Source organism: Larimichthys crocea, chromosome X, assembly GCF_000972845.2.
Source record: "Larimichthys crocea isolate SSNF chromosome X, L_crocea_2.0, whole genome shotgun sequence".
NCBI classification, from domain to species: Eukaryota; Metazoa; Chordata; class Actinopteri; family Sciaenidae; genus Larimichthys; species Larimichthys crocea.
Window position 1 is genome coordinate 38,919,457 of NC_040020.1, and position 15,218 is coordinate 38,934,674.

The window sequence follows — 15,218 nt, forward strand, 5'->3', positions numbered from 1 at the left end:
ATCATGACCAAACTGCTCCACCTTGTGGATTACAAATGAAAACAGATAAAAAATAGATAAGTAATTAAATAAATAGAAAAATATTTTTTGTCTGTGAAATGAAATGCTGTATTTTCTATAGGCCTATTAATACTATTAATAAGAATATATATATTTGTTTTGTTTTTTAGGCATGTCTTCTCTTGTTGCGTTCATGTCCATGTCAAACTAAACGCTGCTTTTACATTGTGTCCTTCTGTGTTGTTGTGCCCACTAGATGGTGCGCATTACCAATTTCATTTCATGAGAGTGTCCCTGTCTCCAGTGCGCCTCAGGCTCCGGGACATCTCGTCTACAAAACTAATGTACAGTCACAGAGCCGTCAGAATATGCGGGACCCGATGACTCGGCAAAGTGCGGAGTTCAATCTACACAGAGTTTCATAGGTCGAGTCATTCTTCAAACGGCGCCATAGATCTGTGAAGTGGAGAGGGTATAAACTTTTATTAAATTAGGCTGAGAACACAGAGAAACAATTCGGCGGGATATTTTAGGGATGTATTTAATATGATGTTATAAAGAAAGAATTAAAATTCATCCAACTTATCTGGCGTTATCACAATGCAGCTGCTTTTATTCGCCGCGGCGTTTCTCTTTACGCACGACCTCACCGGAGCTGTGCGCTCTGACAAGTGCGCCTCCCGGTGCGATGTGAGCTCGTGTCCGAGCCCCAGGTGCCCTGGCGGGTACGTCCCGGACAGATGTAACTGCTGCCTGGTGTGTTCACCGCAGGAGGGAGACCCCTGTGGCCGTAAAAACGACCTGCCCTGCGGGGATGGCCTGGAGTGCAAGCTGCTCGCCGTGGGAAGGCGGCGAGGCTCCAAGGGGGTCTGCCGGTGTAAGATGGAGCATCAAGTGTGTGGAAGCGACGGGAAAATGTACGAGAACGTGTGTAAGATGACAGCAGCCAGCCGCAAAGCTCAACAGAAGGGGAGACCAGGAGTTAGCCAAGCGCACAAAGGACCCTGTTCACCTTCAGACGCAGGTAGGGCTGCTGGTGGTGGTCGGAGAGCTACAGATTGGAGGGTGGACATTCTCAAAACATCCCTAAACTGTGGTGCATTTATCTTATAAAACATTATCTAGAAATAGAGCTGCAACAAGTAGTCAAATATTTCAACATTTCATTGTTTTAGCCTTTTCCCAAGCAAAAATGTATCAACTTTTCTCTGATTTCAGCATTTTAAGTATCAGGATTTGTTGCTTTTATCGTGAGCTGAACATTTGTGTGATTAAGTTCAAAGATGTCACTTTAGACTCTGGACTTTGGACTGTTAACTTATTAGTTGCAGACCTAATCTGGATTTATTTTTGGAACATATTGGCATTTAACACGGATGCACTGAGAATACACAGCCAACTTTAACAGTGCTGGAGGATCATTCTGAACTGTGACTGTCTGGAATCTTCCTTGGTTTACCATCCTCCTCATCGTCTTTTTTTTCTCACACTATTTTACCTTTCAGTGTAAACTATGTGGTCTCAATTGTAATTTATTCCTACAGTCATGTTTGTGGACGATGATGGTTTATTTTGTGTGTGTTTTATATTCTTCTTCATGTCAGTATAGGTCTTTCCCTGGTCCGTCCCGGCAGCCCTCGCTATAAGTTCAACTTCATTGCTGACGTGGTGGAGAAAATAGCACCTGCTGTTGTCCACATTGAACTATTCGTAAGGTGTGGCATGTGTGTGTTAGATGATGTTAAAGCTCCACTAGGAGGACGGATTGTTGCGTTAAAGACACACATAAAGCAAACAGCTCAACAGAGAACTTTCTCCATCATTTATCAGTTTCTCCAAAGATTTTATCGTTGGTCTCCTCCTGTTTTTCTACAGACATCATCTGTTTGGTCACGTTCGTCTCTCCAGTGGCTCTGGTTTTATTGTGACCCACTCAGGTATGATTGTGACCAATGCTCACGTGGTAACCACAAGTTACATGGCAGCAGGGAGGCCCCAGCTGCGCGTGCAGCTCCACGACGGCGACGCGTACGAGGCCGTGATCAGAGATGTAGACAGGAAGGCAGACATCGCCACAATCAAGGTCAATCCTCAGGTGAGAACATCTACGGCAAACACAGCTACATCCAGTCAAGATCATAGATCTTTTGTCACTTTTTTTTCCTCCAAAGTAATGTAAAAAATGTTAATTCACAGACATTTTTGACTTCCTCGACCCTAATACAAAAAAAGCCACATCCTGACACGTCTATGTGCCAAGTTCTGACAGCTTCCTGCTAGACATTCATAGGGCAAGCAGGAATACTTTCATAAACAGCAGCTCTGTGACTCAGAGACACAGCGCTGATGTGTGTATTCTCACACCCATACCTCAAATAGTTAGACAGTTTTGTAAGCATTAAACTCTTCTTCTTTCTGTCTCCGACTGTGTCTTTTCTCTCCGTCTCTTTTCCAAATGTCTTCCACACTTCATCCTTTTGTTTTGTACTCTTTCTGTACATGACATGTCTATATGTGTGCTTGTGTGTTTGTGTGTGTCTGTATATGCAAGCAGAAGAAGCTTCCTGTGCTGTCTCTGGGCCGTTCTGCTGATCTAAGACCAGGGGAGTTTGTGGTTGCTATTGGCAGTCCTTTCGCCCTGCAGAACACTGTCACCACCGGCATCGTCAGCACTGCTCAGAGAGACGGAAAGGAGTTGGGCATCAAGGACTCAGACATGGACTACATCCAGACTGATGCTATTATTAACGTGAGCTCAGACACACACACACACACACACACACACACACACACACACAGTTTTGCGACCTGCTTACAGCCTGAACATTTCTTTTGTTCAGGACAGATGCACGTAGAAATGTTGACATGTCTTTTGTTGTGTATTTTTGCTCCCATTCTAAAATCATGAATGTAATTGTCTCTGTCTCATATTTCATGTTGTGTGTGAGAAGTATGGAAATTCTGGAGGACCTCTTGTTAACTTGGTGAGTAGTGATGACTAACACAGTATGAATCTGGAGAATTATTCAGGGAGTCTGTCAGAGGTCCACATTCTAGGTCTAAAAAGGCTCTTGACCCAGTGAAATCTGTCAAGATGGAATGTAATTTTGGAGCATTATATATATTTTAAAAATGGAGGAAGCCACAAATGTACTATACAGATATTATGGTGATATACGTATTTCAAACATAGTATTGTGTAATTTTTGCCCCATTAAAATGCAAACAAATTTAAATAAAACAGAAATATTTTATATGCATATCAACTCCACATGGGCTTTTGACCCCAAGATTATAAAACTATAATGGCATTGCCTTTTGATGCTGAGGATCTAAAAACAGGCAAATGATGTACATACAACTGCTATAAGGACTCCTACTACTCTCTCCAATTACTACTGTGAAGATTTGTGATTTTGGATTATATAAATAAAATTGATTTGATTTGATTTGATTTATTTTAATTATTAAAGTAGTATTAAAATAACAATAATAATAATAATAATAATATAATAATATAATATAATATTATTTATTATATATTATTATTATTATTATTACACAAATAACCAATTTCAGACTTAGCATATATTATAGTTGCTTGCTGCAACCCCCTCACCTCACCCTCTCTTTCCTAGTGTGAAGGAGAAACTATGGTGATCGTGAAATGCGTAAAAAAACACAAATGGCCTAGTGTAACATAGTGGTTCAAAATAGTAGACTAACATAGACTCTTTGGAAGATGACCCTGTGGCATCTGTAGATACAAAAGGCTCATTTTAAGCTAACAAAACCATATCAGTCCTTTTTGACTGATTATACACTAGTGAAAACATATTATATTCCATTTCTGTAATGTTTTGTATATAGAGACCCCTACATTTTACACAGTGGGACTTTAAATAATAAAAAAAAGCCCAAATAAATGTTTAATTGTATGAAACTGAAATTAATCAAAATAAGAAAGAAAAAAACCCAAATCAGTAAAAAATAAGTTTTTATTCTCCACAGACAGGAGTGATATTGGCATAGCTCAGCTCCAGACCTCTGAACATCTGTGACACAGTTTTCCTTTAAATAAGATTGAATCAACTTCTACTGAGTATTACCCCAAATGCAGATGAACACTTAGTATAGTATTAGAGATTCAGTCATGAGGAATTGACTGTGTGCTCTCTATGTTTGCACATGTTTGTGTATTTCTTTCAGGATGGCGACGTGATAGGCATCAACACTCTGAAAGTGACAGCAGGCATCTCCTTCGCCATACCCTCAGACAGAATCAGCCGCTTCCTCACAGAGTCACAGGCCAAACACAGCAAAGGTCAGGGCTCAGAGCATGAGCAGCACATAGGTAGAAACAATGTTTGTGGTTTGATATCCTGCTGTAATACCTGTAGAAATACTATGTATGAAATGCTAATATGCTGTCACTGTTGTTGTGACAGAAAAGGCAAGACTGCAAAAAAAACTTACAGAGGAACCACAGTCTGATGCAGGTGAGAGCCACAAATGGAAATTCAATGACTTTTTCCATGTTTGAGGTGCTGCACCAGCTTCCTCTGGTTTATTCTTTTGTGTTGTTTTCAGAGTTGTCTGAAGGAAAGAGACGTTTTTTAGGCATCAGGATGATCACTGTCACCAAAACGTGAGTTAGAACATTCACACACACACATTAGATTGTAAATGTTTATTACAAACCCTCAGCTTCCAGTGAAATTTGCAACATCTGGAAAGAAGTAAATCTTATCAGCAACAGTATTATTAATATTGGTATATTCATCAGGATTCACATTATTGGTCTTGTGTTTTTGTGTGTATTAGACTCGTAGCAGACTTGAAACGTCAGAATCCAGAATTTCCTGACGTCAGCAGTGGAGTTTTGGTGCAACAGGTCATACAAGACAGTGCAGCACAAAAGTATGTTGGCACACACATGCAAAAATCCAAGCACACACACATACACACACAGCACTGACGAAAGCTCACAAGGAACAAGACCACGGTTCATCAATGGGCTTATCGGAGCTTATCAAGTGGTTGCATGAAGTAATTTGTTATTTATGGATTATTATTGGGATTAGAAAATTCTGTGATCACATACACATTTTATATTACAACTTTTGTACCTGTGCTTTTGCTATAACACATCAGTGACTACAGTTTCTTTCCTCTATGTTTTTAGTGGAGGGATTAAGGAAGGTGACGTTATAGTTAAATTAAACGGACAGCCAGTCCAGACCACTGCGGACATCCACAAGGTGCTACGACGTGATCAGCCTCTCCTGCTTGAGATTCGTCGAGGCAATGATGATTTACTGTTCAACATAAACCCTCAAGTCATTGCACACTGAAGAAAGGGCAGTTTATTTGAAGTGCGAACAAATGGGGCATTAAACTGTTATGATCAAGCCATATACGGCAATATAAACTGATCTGAAGTGTTTGAAGTTCCCAGTCTGATGATGTATATTTTGTTTGATGGATTTTGATAAGCTGAACTTTAGGGATGTGTTTTATTATACAGTCCGTTTTGATAAACATAATAGTTTAGTGCAATACTCCAGATATATTGCACTATATATCATATGAAGCTCAAAGAATTTCAGAATAAAAGCGTCCAAACAGCGAGTGGTATGTGTTTCCCTGTACGGTCTGTTCAGCAGCTGTTGTCCATCCACACGGAAGGCAGGTTCGGCTCCCCTGTTTATGTCTTCTCATCCCTCATCCCTCCTCCCTCCCCCGCTGCCTTGGAAAGACTTTCTCTTTAATTTAAACAAAGCTAAGCAGACACTCACTCACATACACAGCAAAGTCCTGTTACTGGAAAACTGTCTTTTATCCTCTCCTGTTTTGGTAATGGAAATCCTGAATAACATTTTCTGAACCTTGAAGTTGGGGACAGGAAATCCTTTTTTTAGATGATCTAAATTCAGCCTGAACTTAATGACAAAGGTTTTGCTTTAAAATAAAATTAAGTCTTGTACAGTTGATCTGAACAAACTCTGTTCTTGATGGCTTAACATGACACAATTTTAGGACAGTGTTAGACCGATGTCTCCTACCTAAAAATGACCCCCACCTGGTGTGTATGTACACAGTCCATAAACTGGACCCAGACAGGCAATCTCCGTTGCTTATTTGAATGAAGCCAGTGCCATGTTACTACTGGCTTCGACACTGTGAAAGAAAAACTGTGTAGAAAAAAAGAAAAGAGAATGGGAAAGAGATCAAGGGAAAAAGGAAAAAATGGGCCGAGAGAATAATAAGAGACCTGCCAGAGTAGACAAATTACTACCACGTCGCCCAGTAAGGAGTCCTTCTGTAACATGTGCTCCTTTGAGTCTTGTGTGTCTTGGGTGTGTGTGTGTGTGTCGTCGACCCAGTTGTTCAGGCATGTGTGAGATGTTTTCTAGTCAAGCCAAGACATACTGTCATACCCGAGACTAGCCTGAGTGGGACAGACAGAGGACTTAGCAGTTTGTCCTTACACAGACAATAAAACCCTACACTGATCTCACACTTCTTCACACACAGCTTACATTTTTGTGACACTGCATTGATTTCTTGAAAAAAATAAGATATGCTGTGCATCTAATACATTAATCTACCAAGTGATTTATAATATATGCAGTACATTCTCTAATAAAGCCTTCATGTCCACACTGAGGATGAGTTCATCTAAACTAATGAAAGTATCGCCATCTACAGGCCAAATGGCATCAAATTATGATTCCCTAGTGGACCACTAGATGGCGTGTTGGGTATAATAATTTGCTCCTGACGTGGCAACTAATGCTCAGATCATAAGTAGGTAAAGTAAAGCTCCTAAAGCAGTCCACATATAGCTCTGGTTTATGACTGGTTTCTAATGTTGAGACTAAAGTAGAGGGCACTGTTAAACATGTCAAACCACATGAAGGACTGTTATGGATGTTGCATTCATAAGCAGTGTGTGTCCACATGACTGTTCTGTTGCAATCATTTCACCAAACTGACCAAACATGTTATTAATTGTGATCAACAAAAACAGAGTGTCCTTGGCGAAATATTTTCTGTTTAGCACAGAACCAGGTGCTGCTTTCTGGATATGTAATCATAAGTACCCTGTGTTATAATAAATAGCACTTTTATAAATACAATGGAATGACACATTCACTGCTTAGGTGACCAGTAATATTCACTTCATACTTCTACTCTACCATATTTCACAGGGAAAGATTTACTATCATTTACAGTCATAGTGGGGAGTTTTTCTACATTACTTTTAATATTTCAAGTACAATGTCCTAATTATATTTACATACTTACATACAAAAAAGGATTTTTATAGTGTAGTACGAGGATCTCATCAAGGTTTGAACACTCCTTCCACCATTGCTTCTTAGCCAAAAAAGAATTATATAACCATTGGCTATAAATGGTCAGTTCTTTCACAAGTGTGTCGCACACAACTATGGATTTTTTTTCCAAAATGTAACATGAATATTCAATGAAAAACTTTTAAAACCTGTTTTCAGGGCCTCAGTTTTGTTTTTCGTGCCTTTGTGCATCCTTGTTTGTCATATCCACCTCTCATCTCCTGTCTCTGCTCTACTCTTCCCACACTTTTAACCACTGGCTCAATAGCTGAGAAGAGGCTAGGGGGGGTTGAAAGGTCCAGGGACCTTAGACCGCCAGGAAAGGCTTCCATAGGGAATGACGGACCTTTAACTCAGTCACATGTTTTCATCATTCTCTGTCCATCATTCAGAGATAGAAAGAGAGAAAGGCTGAGAGACATTTATAGGGCGCAATCATAAAGTCCTGTATAATGTCAAACTGTGAGTCATCCGTGACCTCAGAACCTGGTGACATTCTGAGTGCGATCAGCAGCGCCTAATGGATGCTAATCAGTGTCTGCTGTATGCAAACAAACACACATGCGTTGTATGTGTCACTCAAATGAATCTGAGATGGAAGCATCTGCAATTAGAGGATAAAAATATTGAGCCGTTGATCTCTAATAATTAAAAAAAACCCTTTTGATTACATCAGTGGTGCTACGTTTACTCAAGTACTGTGCTTAGCTGTACTTTACTTGAGTATTTCCATGTTGTGCTACTTTATTCTTCTACTCCACTATATTTCAGTGGGAAGTATTGCATCTTAATATGACAGATATGGTTAGTAGTTACAGATTATTATATATATGGATTGCAACTTTTACTTAAAGTTCCAGTGTTTATGATTTAGTGGTATCAAGCAGTGAAGTTTTCCAAGTGTGTAGGAAGAAACTACGATGGCTGCAACCGCGAAAGGCCTTGTAGCCAGTGTTATGTGTCCATTCTGGCTACTGTAGAAACATGGCAATTCAACGTGGCGGGCTGTGTAGAAAAGGCTCCTGCTCCCTCTGCAGAATTGAAAGGCTTATTTTCAGGTGATTCGACAATAATGAAAACATACTTATGCATATCATATTCCCTTTCTGTCCATAGAGCTAAATTGTACACACTGGGCCTTTAAGTAAATGATCAGAGTACTTCTTCCAGCTCAGGATTTTGGATGTGTGCCTGTGGGGTTCTCATATGGTCAAGGGAGTGAGTAATGAAAGACTGGGAAATGTTCCAAGAAAAAACTGCAGCATAAAACAGTAAATTTACAGTATGTGGCTTCACTTCTCGATCTCGAGTAAGCTCAAGAGGCTACGCTTACAGTAAAGTTATGAGCTGGAGGATCTTTGGACGAACAGACTGCAGACTGGGGCATCTGGTGTAACAGCAGAGCTATAGACAGATTGGACTCAATTAAAAAAAAAAAAAAAAGTTGTTAAACAGCACATTACAGTAGTACAAGCCCTAACTACTTCCATCTGTCCAACTCCTCAACTCTCACTGTATGATTCAGCACATTACTGACCAAAACTAATGTGAGAAGAGACGAGAAGAGACGAGAAGAGACGAGAAGAGAAGAGAAGAGAAGAGAAGAGAAGAGAAGAGAAGAGAGAATTTTGAGAGAAAGTAATTAAGTGTTACACCATACACACACAGACTCCCACACTACTTCAGCATACAGTATAATACAGCTAAAGGCAACATCTCTGCCACACTGAGGCTCCACAACTGGACAATTAGTCTTGGAAAAAGCTAAGTAGACCCATGTGTTTTTGTGTGGAGTATTTCGCCTGGAATCCACACTATGATTACACTCCTCCAGCATTATACTCCTCCACCAGTGTGATAAAATAGATACTATAGAGTGCAACGCTGCACAAAGTATGATCTGTTTGTGATTCAAGCGTTTTTCTCCAAGTACTCGATCTATCCACAGTCATTTTGTCAAGTTGTTGTTGGATTGAAGTGAGACAGTGGACGACTCCTCCCTTGCTTTGTCTGTCTCTGTCTCTTTGTCCTTTCAGTTCAAACAGCCTTCTCTGGGTGATTATATAAAATAGGGGGTGGAATTGAGAGAAGAAAAGGCAAAAAATTGTGTTTGGTGCTTACAGTACATGCCCACACGTGCCAACATAAGTGCTGAGATATATTTTTCACACCTTTTTTAGCCTCAGCTCTCACTGACTGCCTCATCTTTCTTTGTCTTCTTTTAGTTCCTTACATCCATGCCTTGTCTATTTGTATTTCTTTTTCACACTTCATATTCTCCGCTGACTCTCCTTGGTCTCAAGCCCTGGAGTGCTAAAGGTACAACAACAAACATTCAGAGAGAGCAGACTGTGCTGAGGACACTGTGCTCTTTTTCCTCTAAGAGCTCTCATTTCTTATTTCTGTGTGTGAATATGGTTGACGTTAAAAACTCTGGTAAGGTAGATAGATAGATAGATAGATAGATAGATAGATAGATAGATAGATATCCAAGCTGCCAGGTCAGCTTCACCAATCCACTCTTGTTCATTTTGTTAAAGTTATTTTCAAACATAATTCACACTTTATTATTATTTTAAGAAGCTATAATCAATATTTCTCTGTTAGATCAGATGATGTCACTTGTGTGTAAAAGTAGCGATGAACCTTAAGAATTACCACCTGATTCTGTGGTTCCCCTCAGCTCGAAAGAGCTTTATAGCAACTTTTAATTGTTTTGGTTTTCTGGCCCCTAACTTCACCGTTCACTTTTCTGCTGTTACCCACACTGCACCAAGCAGCAGATAAACAAAGATGAGGCGATCTTCAAAGTATGAAGCTGACTAATGAATACAATTGATATCATTTGTTTAAGTACAGCACACAAAATAGTTTTTAGTTGTGATTTGACAGGAAGATATGTACTATAACTCTTTATTGACTACCTGAAGTCTTGTAATGAATCATTTTTACATTACATTGTGCTTGTTAGTAGGTATATTTTTGTTTCTTTGGAGAAAGTCTGGTTTCCCCCTGCTTCCATGCTGGGCTATGCTAATTGTCTGTGTATGCTGTAATAGTCAGCTCACAAATATGTGAGCAGTATCAGTCTTCCCAGCTGAAAACAATGTGTATTTACAAAACTATTCCTCTGAGGTATTTCTGTCAAGCTCTGAGGAAAACTGTAGAGACAAATGCCATTGCTTTGCTGTGGTTTTACACAAATTCCTCAGATTTGGATGCCCTCATATACACCCTACTGAGGAAATGAGACAAACACACACATGCACACACTCAGCCACACAGTAAAGTGAGCCCAGAAATTCTTTTGAGAGTGATAGCTAAATCCTGTGAGCTCTTCCTCTGTCTCTCAGCTCCCTCTTTCTGGCAGACTGCTGGCTTGTGCTTTCTACTCCCCAACCCCTCTCTCTCTCTCTGTCTATTTCTTTATAAAAATTCAGGTTGCAGGCATTTCTTGGGATTTTTAATAATTCAGCTGCATTTCTTCATCTTGTGACCTCTGCAGGTCTGTGTGTGTGTGCTCACATTGGCAATATTATTGGATGTGTGTGCGTTGGTTAAGCTCGTTGTGTGGGTTAAATCACCCTCCTGCCTGTGTAGTTTATTTAGTGTTTGAAGGGACTAATTGCCTTGTATTCTAGCTGTATAGCTGGCTAAGTTTCTCTTAATGAGAATAATGCCTGCTGTGCCCGTTATGCTGTGGGTGAAGTTGGCACACGAATGCAAACCAACATTTTACTGCAGCTGTAAAAGGCTTGCTTTCAGCTTTTTGTTGGTTTGTTTTTTTGACAGGATAGGGTTATCTATTTGTTCACAGATGGTGATGCCTCGCAGTACCAGGTGGACATTCTGTATGTAATTTAGCTTTTTTTGGGATGCAGCATCCAGAAGTTTCTTTTTGACATTTTAAAAGTAGAAAAGGAGACGTCTGGGACACACATTTCTGGAAAATAAACAACAAGTCAGCCAAGGAAAGCAGGAACTGTAATCTTGCGTAACTGCAAAGTAGAGAACCACATGCTCTCTAATGACCTGAGAGGGTGCCAGAATTGTCATATCTAAAAACAAGAAGCTCCACACCAGGTTGTAAGAATAAGAATCCAACATAGGCCCAAAGGACAGTTCACTACAAGAAAATAGTTGCTCTCTCTTTCCCACCAGGGGTAGGAAAATACTTGGTTGCTGAGTTTCACTATCACGGGATTTCATGTTAGGAGTTTGGTCCAAAACAGCCAGATCACAGTGTTGGAGTAAAACAAGGTCAGTTTAATTCATTTTACTGTAAATACTTGAGGCAAACAGGTCTGTCATTAGAACCAGTTGAAATAAACAATGATCCGAGGCTGGCCATTATTATCCAACACCACCAATTCATGTCAAAAAGTGCTAAAAGGATACATGTATATACACAGGGACAATTTCTTGTACTGTGGCAGCTCACAGCTCAAATCTTGTGCGATAAAACAAAACTTCCTTCTGTTTGTTTTACATAGAGGTAATGTAAAAACAAATCCTGACAGCCTTAGCTTTAAGTAGTCATAGAGGAGTCATTATTAGTCTCATATGATTTTCTGAGGACTCATTCAGTGCTGTGTAAAGGATCTTTTTACTGATTGATTTTTATTGTTAAGGTTAATAACACCTCACAATTAGTTGCTTAAGACAAAGGCACGCAAAGCAACAAATACACGAAAAAGAAAGATTCCTAATATTTCCAGTAAAAGAGAAATAAATCATTGTCATGTTTATGCAGGCAGTAGAGACATTGCTGAGCCTGAGCCTTCTCCCCGTTTGAAATCTGTATTTTCACTTAATCTCAATCTGTCATCATACTTTAAATCATGTGGACTCGTGATCTTGTGATAGTCAGTGGAGCTCATCTCCCCAAAGCAGCAGTGTGTATCCAAAAACTTAATAGAATAATATAACAGATTCTGGAAAACATATTAAAAAATACCTAATTACAGAGAAGACATAGTACAAACCAGATTAGTAGCAAAAGCCAGCCAACTGCAACTACAGATGGTCTACATCTGTATTTGAACTAATAAAAATAATTCCATTCAGCTGATAAAACATTACCACTGAGCCACAGTACTTTAAACAACATTGGGGATTGATGTTGTCTAATAAAACACATTATAAAAAACAACAGATGAGAATGAATGGCAAAGATAAATGAATATTGTTGATATTAGTGACATCTATGAACTTTTTTATATTGTGGAGTTCATGGTAAAATGCTGAAATATTGCTCCCAGATTTGACCTGATCTATGTGACGTCATGTGTGTCGATCATTATCACCACTTCTTAGCTGACTAAAGTTTGACATGTATTGTTTATGTTATCACGTAAACCTGTGAAAAAGTGTCTCTGACCTTCAAAGCATCGCACACACTCGCTCACAATCATACTCCAACACTGCTGGCACGTGACTGAGCGTGAGATGAAGCGGGAGAGGGAGCGGGAGGGAGATAGAGAGTGACAGAGAATGGATGAAAGTGAGTCTGTGTGTGTGTCTGGACATGTGAGTGTCTGTGTGAGTTAACGTTTGTGCGCGGGGCGTTTGCCTATTTATACACCCAGACTCCCACGCTCCAGAAACACCCACCCGTGTCATCCATGACATTTGTTTGCATTTTGTCTCTTCCTCACATCTTCTTCTCATTTCCCATCTTCTACCACAGCCCTTATTCTGTTTTCATCACCGTCATCCCTAGGCAGATGTTACTCTGCAGCGGCATGCTACCATCACCATGACAAAATACTTTGTTTCTCAGGTCTTTCAAGGGTAGAAGTGAAGTGGAGAGAGCAGACAGATCAGGGTCACTGAAGCCAAAAAAGTGTGATTCGCTTCTTTCAGTCACTAAGAGTCTTTTGTAGTACTAGGGAACAGCACACAGGGACGTAGGCTGTCGATGTGAACACCTTCTTCTGCAGGGAACCAACCCTCAGAATGACTGAGAGTTGACTTGCATGCAAAAAGAGGGATTGATGGATGCATGGGCTGGTGGACAGACAGTTAGTCATTTTCTAGCTCAGGGGGAAAGAAACAAAAGTGAAGTAAAGGTGATGGGTGAGCTCCATATTGTGTTGTGAGAATGGTCATGTTATATAATGGCACACATTCGCAGCATATACACAGAGTCATAGATCCAGGGGCAGAGGCTTAGGGGGATGTCGGATGGACCCCTCGCCTGCTAACGGCACTTCTTAAGTGCTTCTGCCATCAGCATTCTGTTGCTTGCGTAACAGCCTTTCCAGCTCTGGGAATCCAGTGAAAACACGTGATCACTAAGAGGGTTCCTTCTGGCTGAGGGGTGATTTCTCATTCCCTCTGTTCCTCGTTTTCTCCCTCTCTCTCTCTCTCTCTCTCTCTCTCTCTCTCTCTCTCTCTCATCTTCTTAGCAACAAAGGGTTGCCTTCACAGCAAAAGAGCCATTAGGTTAACACGAGCAGGCACTGTGCTTTCACTAAGGACCGAAGGATGACAAAAAAAGAGAAGGGCAGCATTTTAGGCTCATTACTGCATATACTGTAAATGCCATCTTCGCAGAATCTGTTAATGATTGAATATAAATGGAGCCATTGGGGACAGCATGGATAAACAGCATCTGGGGGAGCTGCTGAGAAGAACAGCAACGCAGCCTACTATAAAGCCTGCAGATAAACAAATGTACTGTGTACTGAAAAGCTGCCCACAGACACACATACAGGTGTGAGGTAATAACTGTAGAAGATTTAAAATCCTCAAATAAAAACAATAACTCTATGTAATGACAAAAAAAAAAACATAACTTTATAAAAGTAATCATTTTTACGCAAATAACGATCATTCCTTGAACATAGCTAAGTCGTTTTTTTGCCTAAACCCAACCAAATCTTAACCATAGTGTTGTCACTTAACTAAACATTTTTTTTATTTTCAATGACTTCTACATAATTTAGAGGACTTGTTGTGTTAAATGCATGTCTTTTATATCTAAGCATTTACTCTTGCAATAGACAAAACATTAAAAAAAGGATGATTATTTTGTTTTTTTTCTTTAGGGATCCGTGTGTAGGATTTAGTGGCATCTAGTGGTGTAGTTGCGGGTGGTTGCGAAATGCATGAAAAAAATGCTCAAACCAGTGTCTGGTTTGTCTGTTCTGGGCTACTGTAGAAACATGGTGCTGCCATATGCTGGACATTTTGGAGAGGACCCAGTCATGGTGCTGCCATATGCTGGACATTTTGGAGAGGACCCAGTGGCATCTGTAGATATAAACAACATATTCTACGTGCACAAAAACATGACAATTATCAGGTGATTGTACATTAATGAATAATAAAAATATAATAAAAAATATAGTTATGCAATACTCTGTATTGCATACTCAGAGTTCCTGAGATCTTACACACCACCTGGATCTTTAATAACTAAATTAACGAACACAGATTTTTCCATGCATAATAAAATCAGAACACAGAAAACAAATGATAGAGGTGTAATGCATTTCACTGTTGCCAATACTAAATGCAATGTGTTTTCATTCGTTTCCATAATAAGAGTGCGGAGGAGTATTTCCTGATTGAGATGGAAGCACATTTTTCATGTCAAAGTATAAAACAATGAATTACAGCTTGGGAGCATGACCATGTGGCATAAAACATGAATGTCACAATGAAAAACAATCTATTTGTGCATGAAGCTAAATAATTCTCCTTTTGACACCTTGTCTTCGACAATACTAAACATTAAAACCCAACATCCCAAGCAGACTATAGCTGCCTGTAAGATGTTCTTGAAAGGCGTGTGCAGGCATCATCCACTTTCCCAACCATGCATCCTGCACATGTTCTTCCACCCCCTTA

The 15,218-nt window shown here is 39.8% G+C and overlaps 1 protein-coding gene across 3 annotated transcripts; it reads left to right on the forward strand.

Annotated features, from left to right (window-relative positions):
• Positions 1-365: 365 nt before the first annotated feature.
• On the forward strand, positions 366-5,623 carry htra3a (HtrA serine peptidase 3a). 3 transcript variants are annotated; one of them, XM_027283349.1, is made up of 10 exons: positions 366-1,024; positions 1,610-1,715; positions 1,876-2,095; positions 2,552-2,749; positions 2,952-2,984; positions 4,210-4,354; positions 4,449-4,499; positions 4,591-4,648; positions 4,825-4,920; positions 5,186-5,623. In XM_027283349.1, exons 1-10 carry the CDS (start codon positions 601-603, stop codon positions 5,352-5,354), a joined length of 1,500 nt encoding a protein of 499 aa, XP_027139150.1. In that variant the 5' UTR covers positions 366-600; the 3' UTR covers positions 5,355-5,623. The 3 variants fall into 3 exon arrangements, with proteins under 3 accessions (XP_027139150.1, XP_027139152.1, XP_027139151.1); XM_027283351.1 differs by having other exon boundaries at positions 4,210-4,324; XM_027283350.1 differs by having other exon boundaries at positions 2,555-2,749.
• Positions 5,624-15,218: the final 9,595 nt, after the last annotated feature.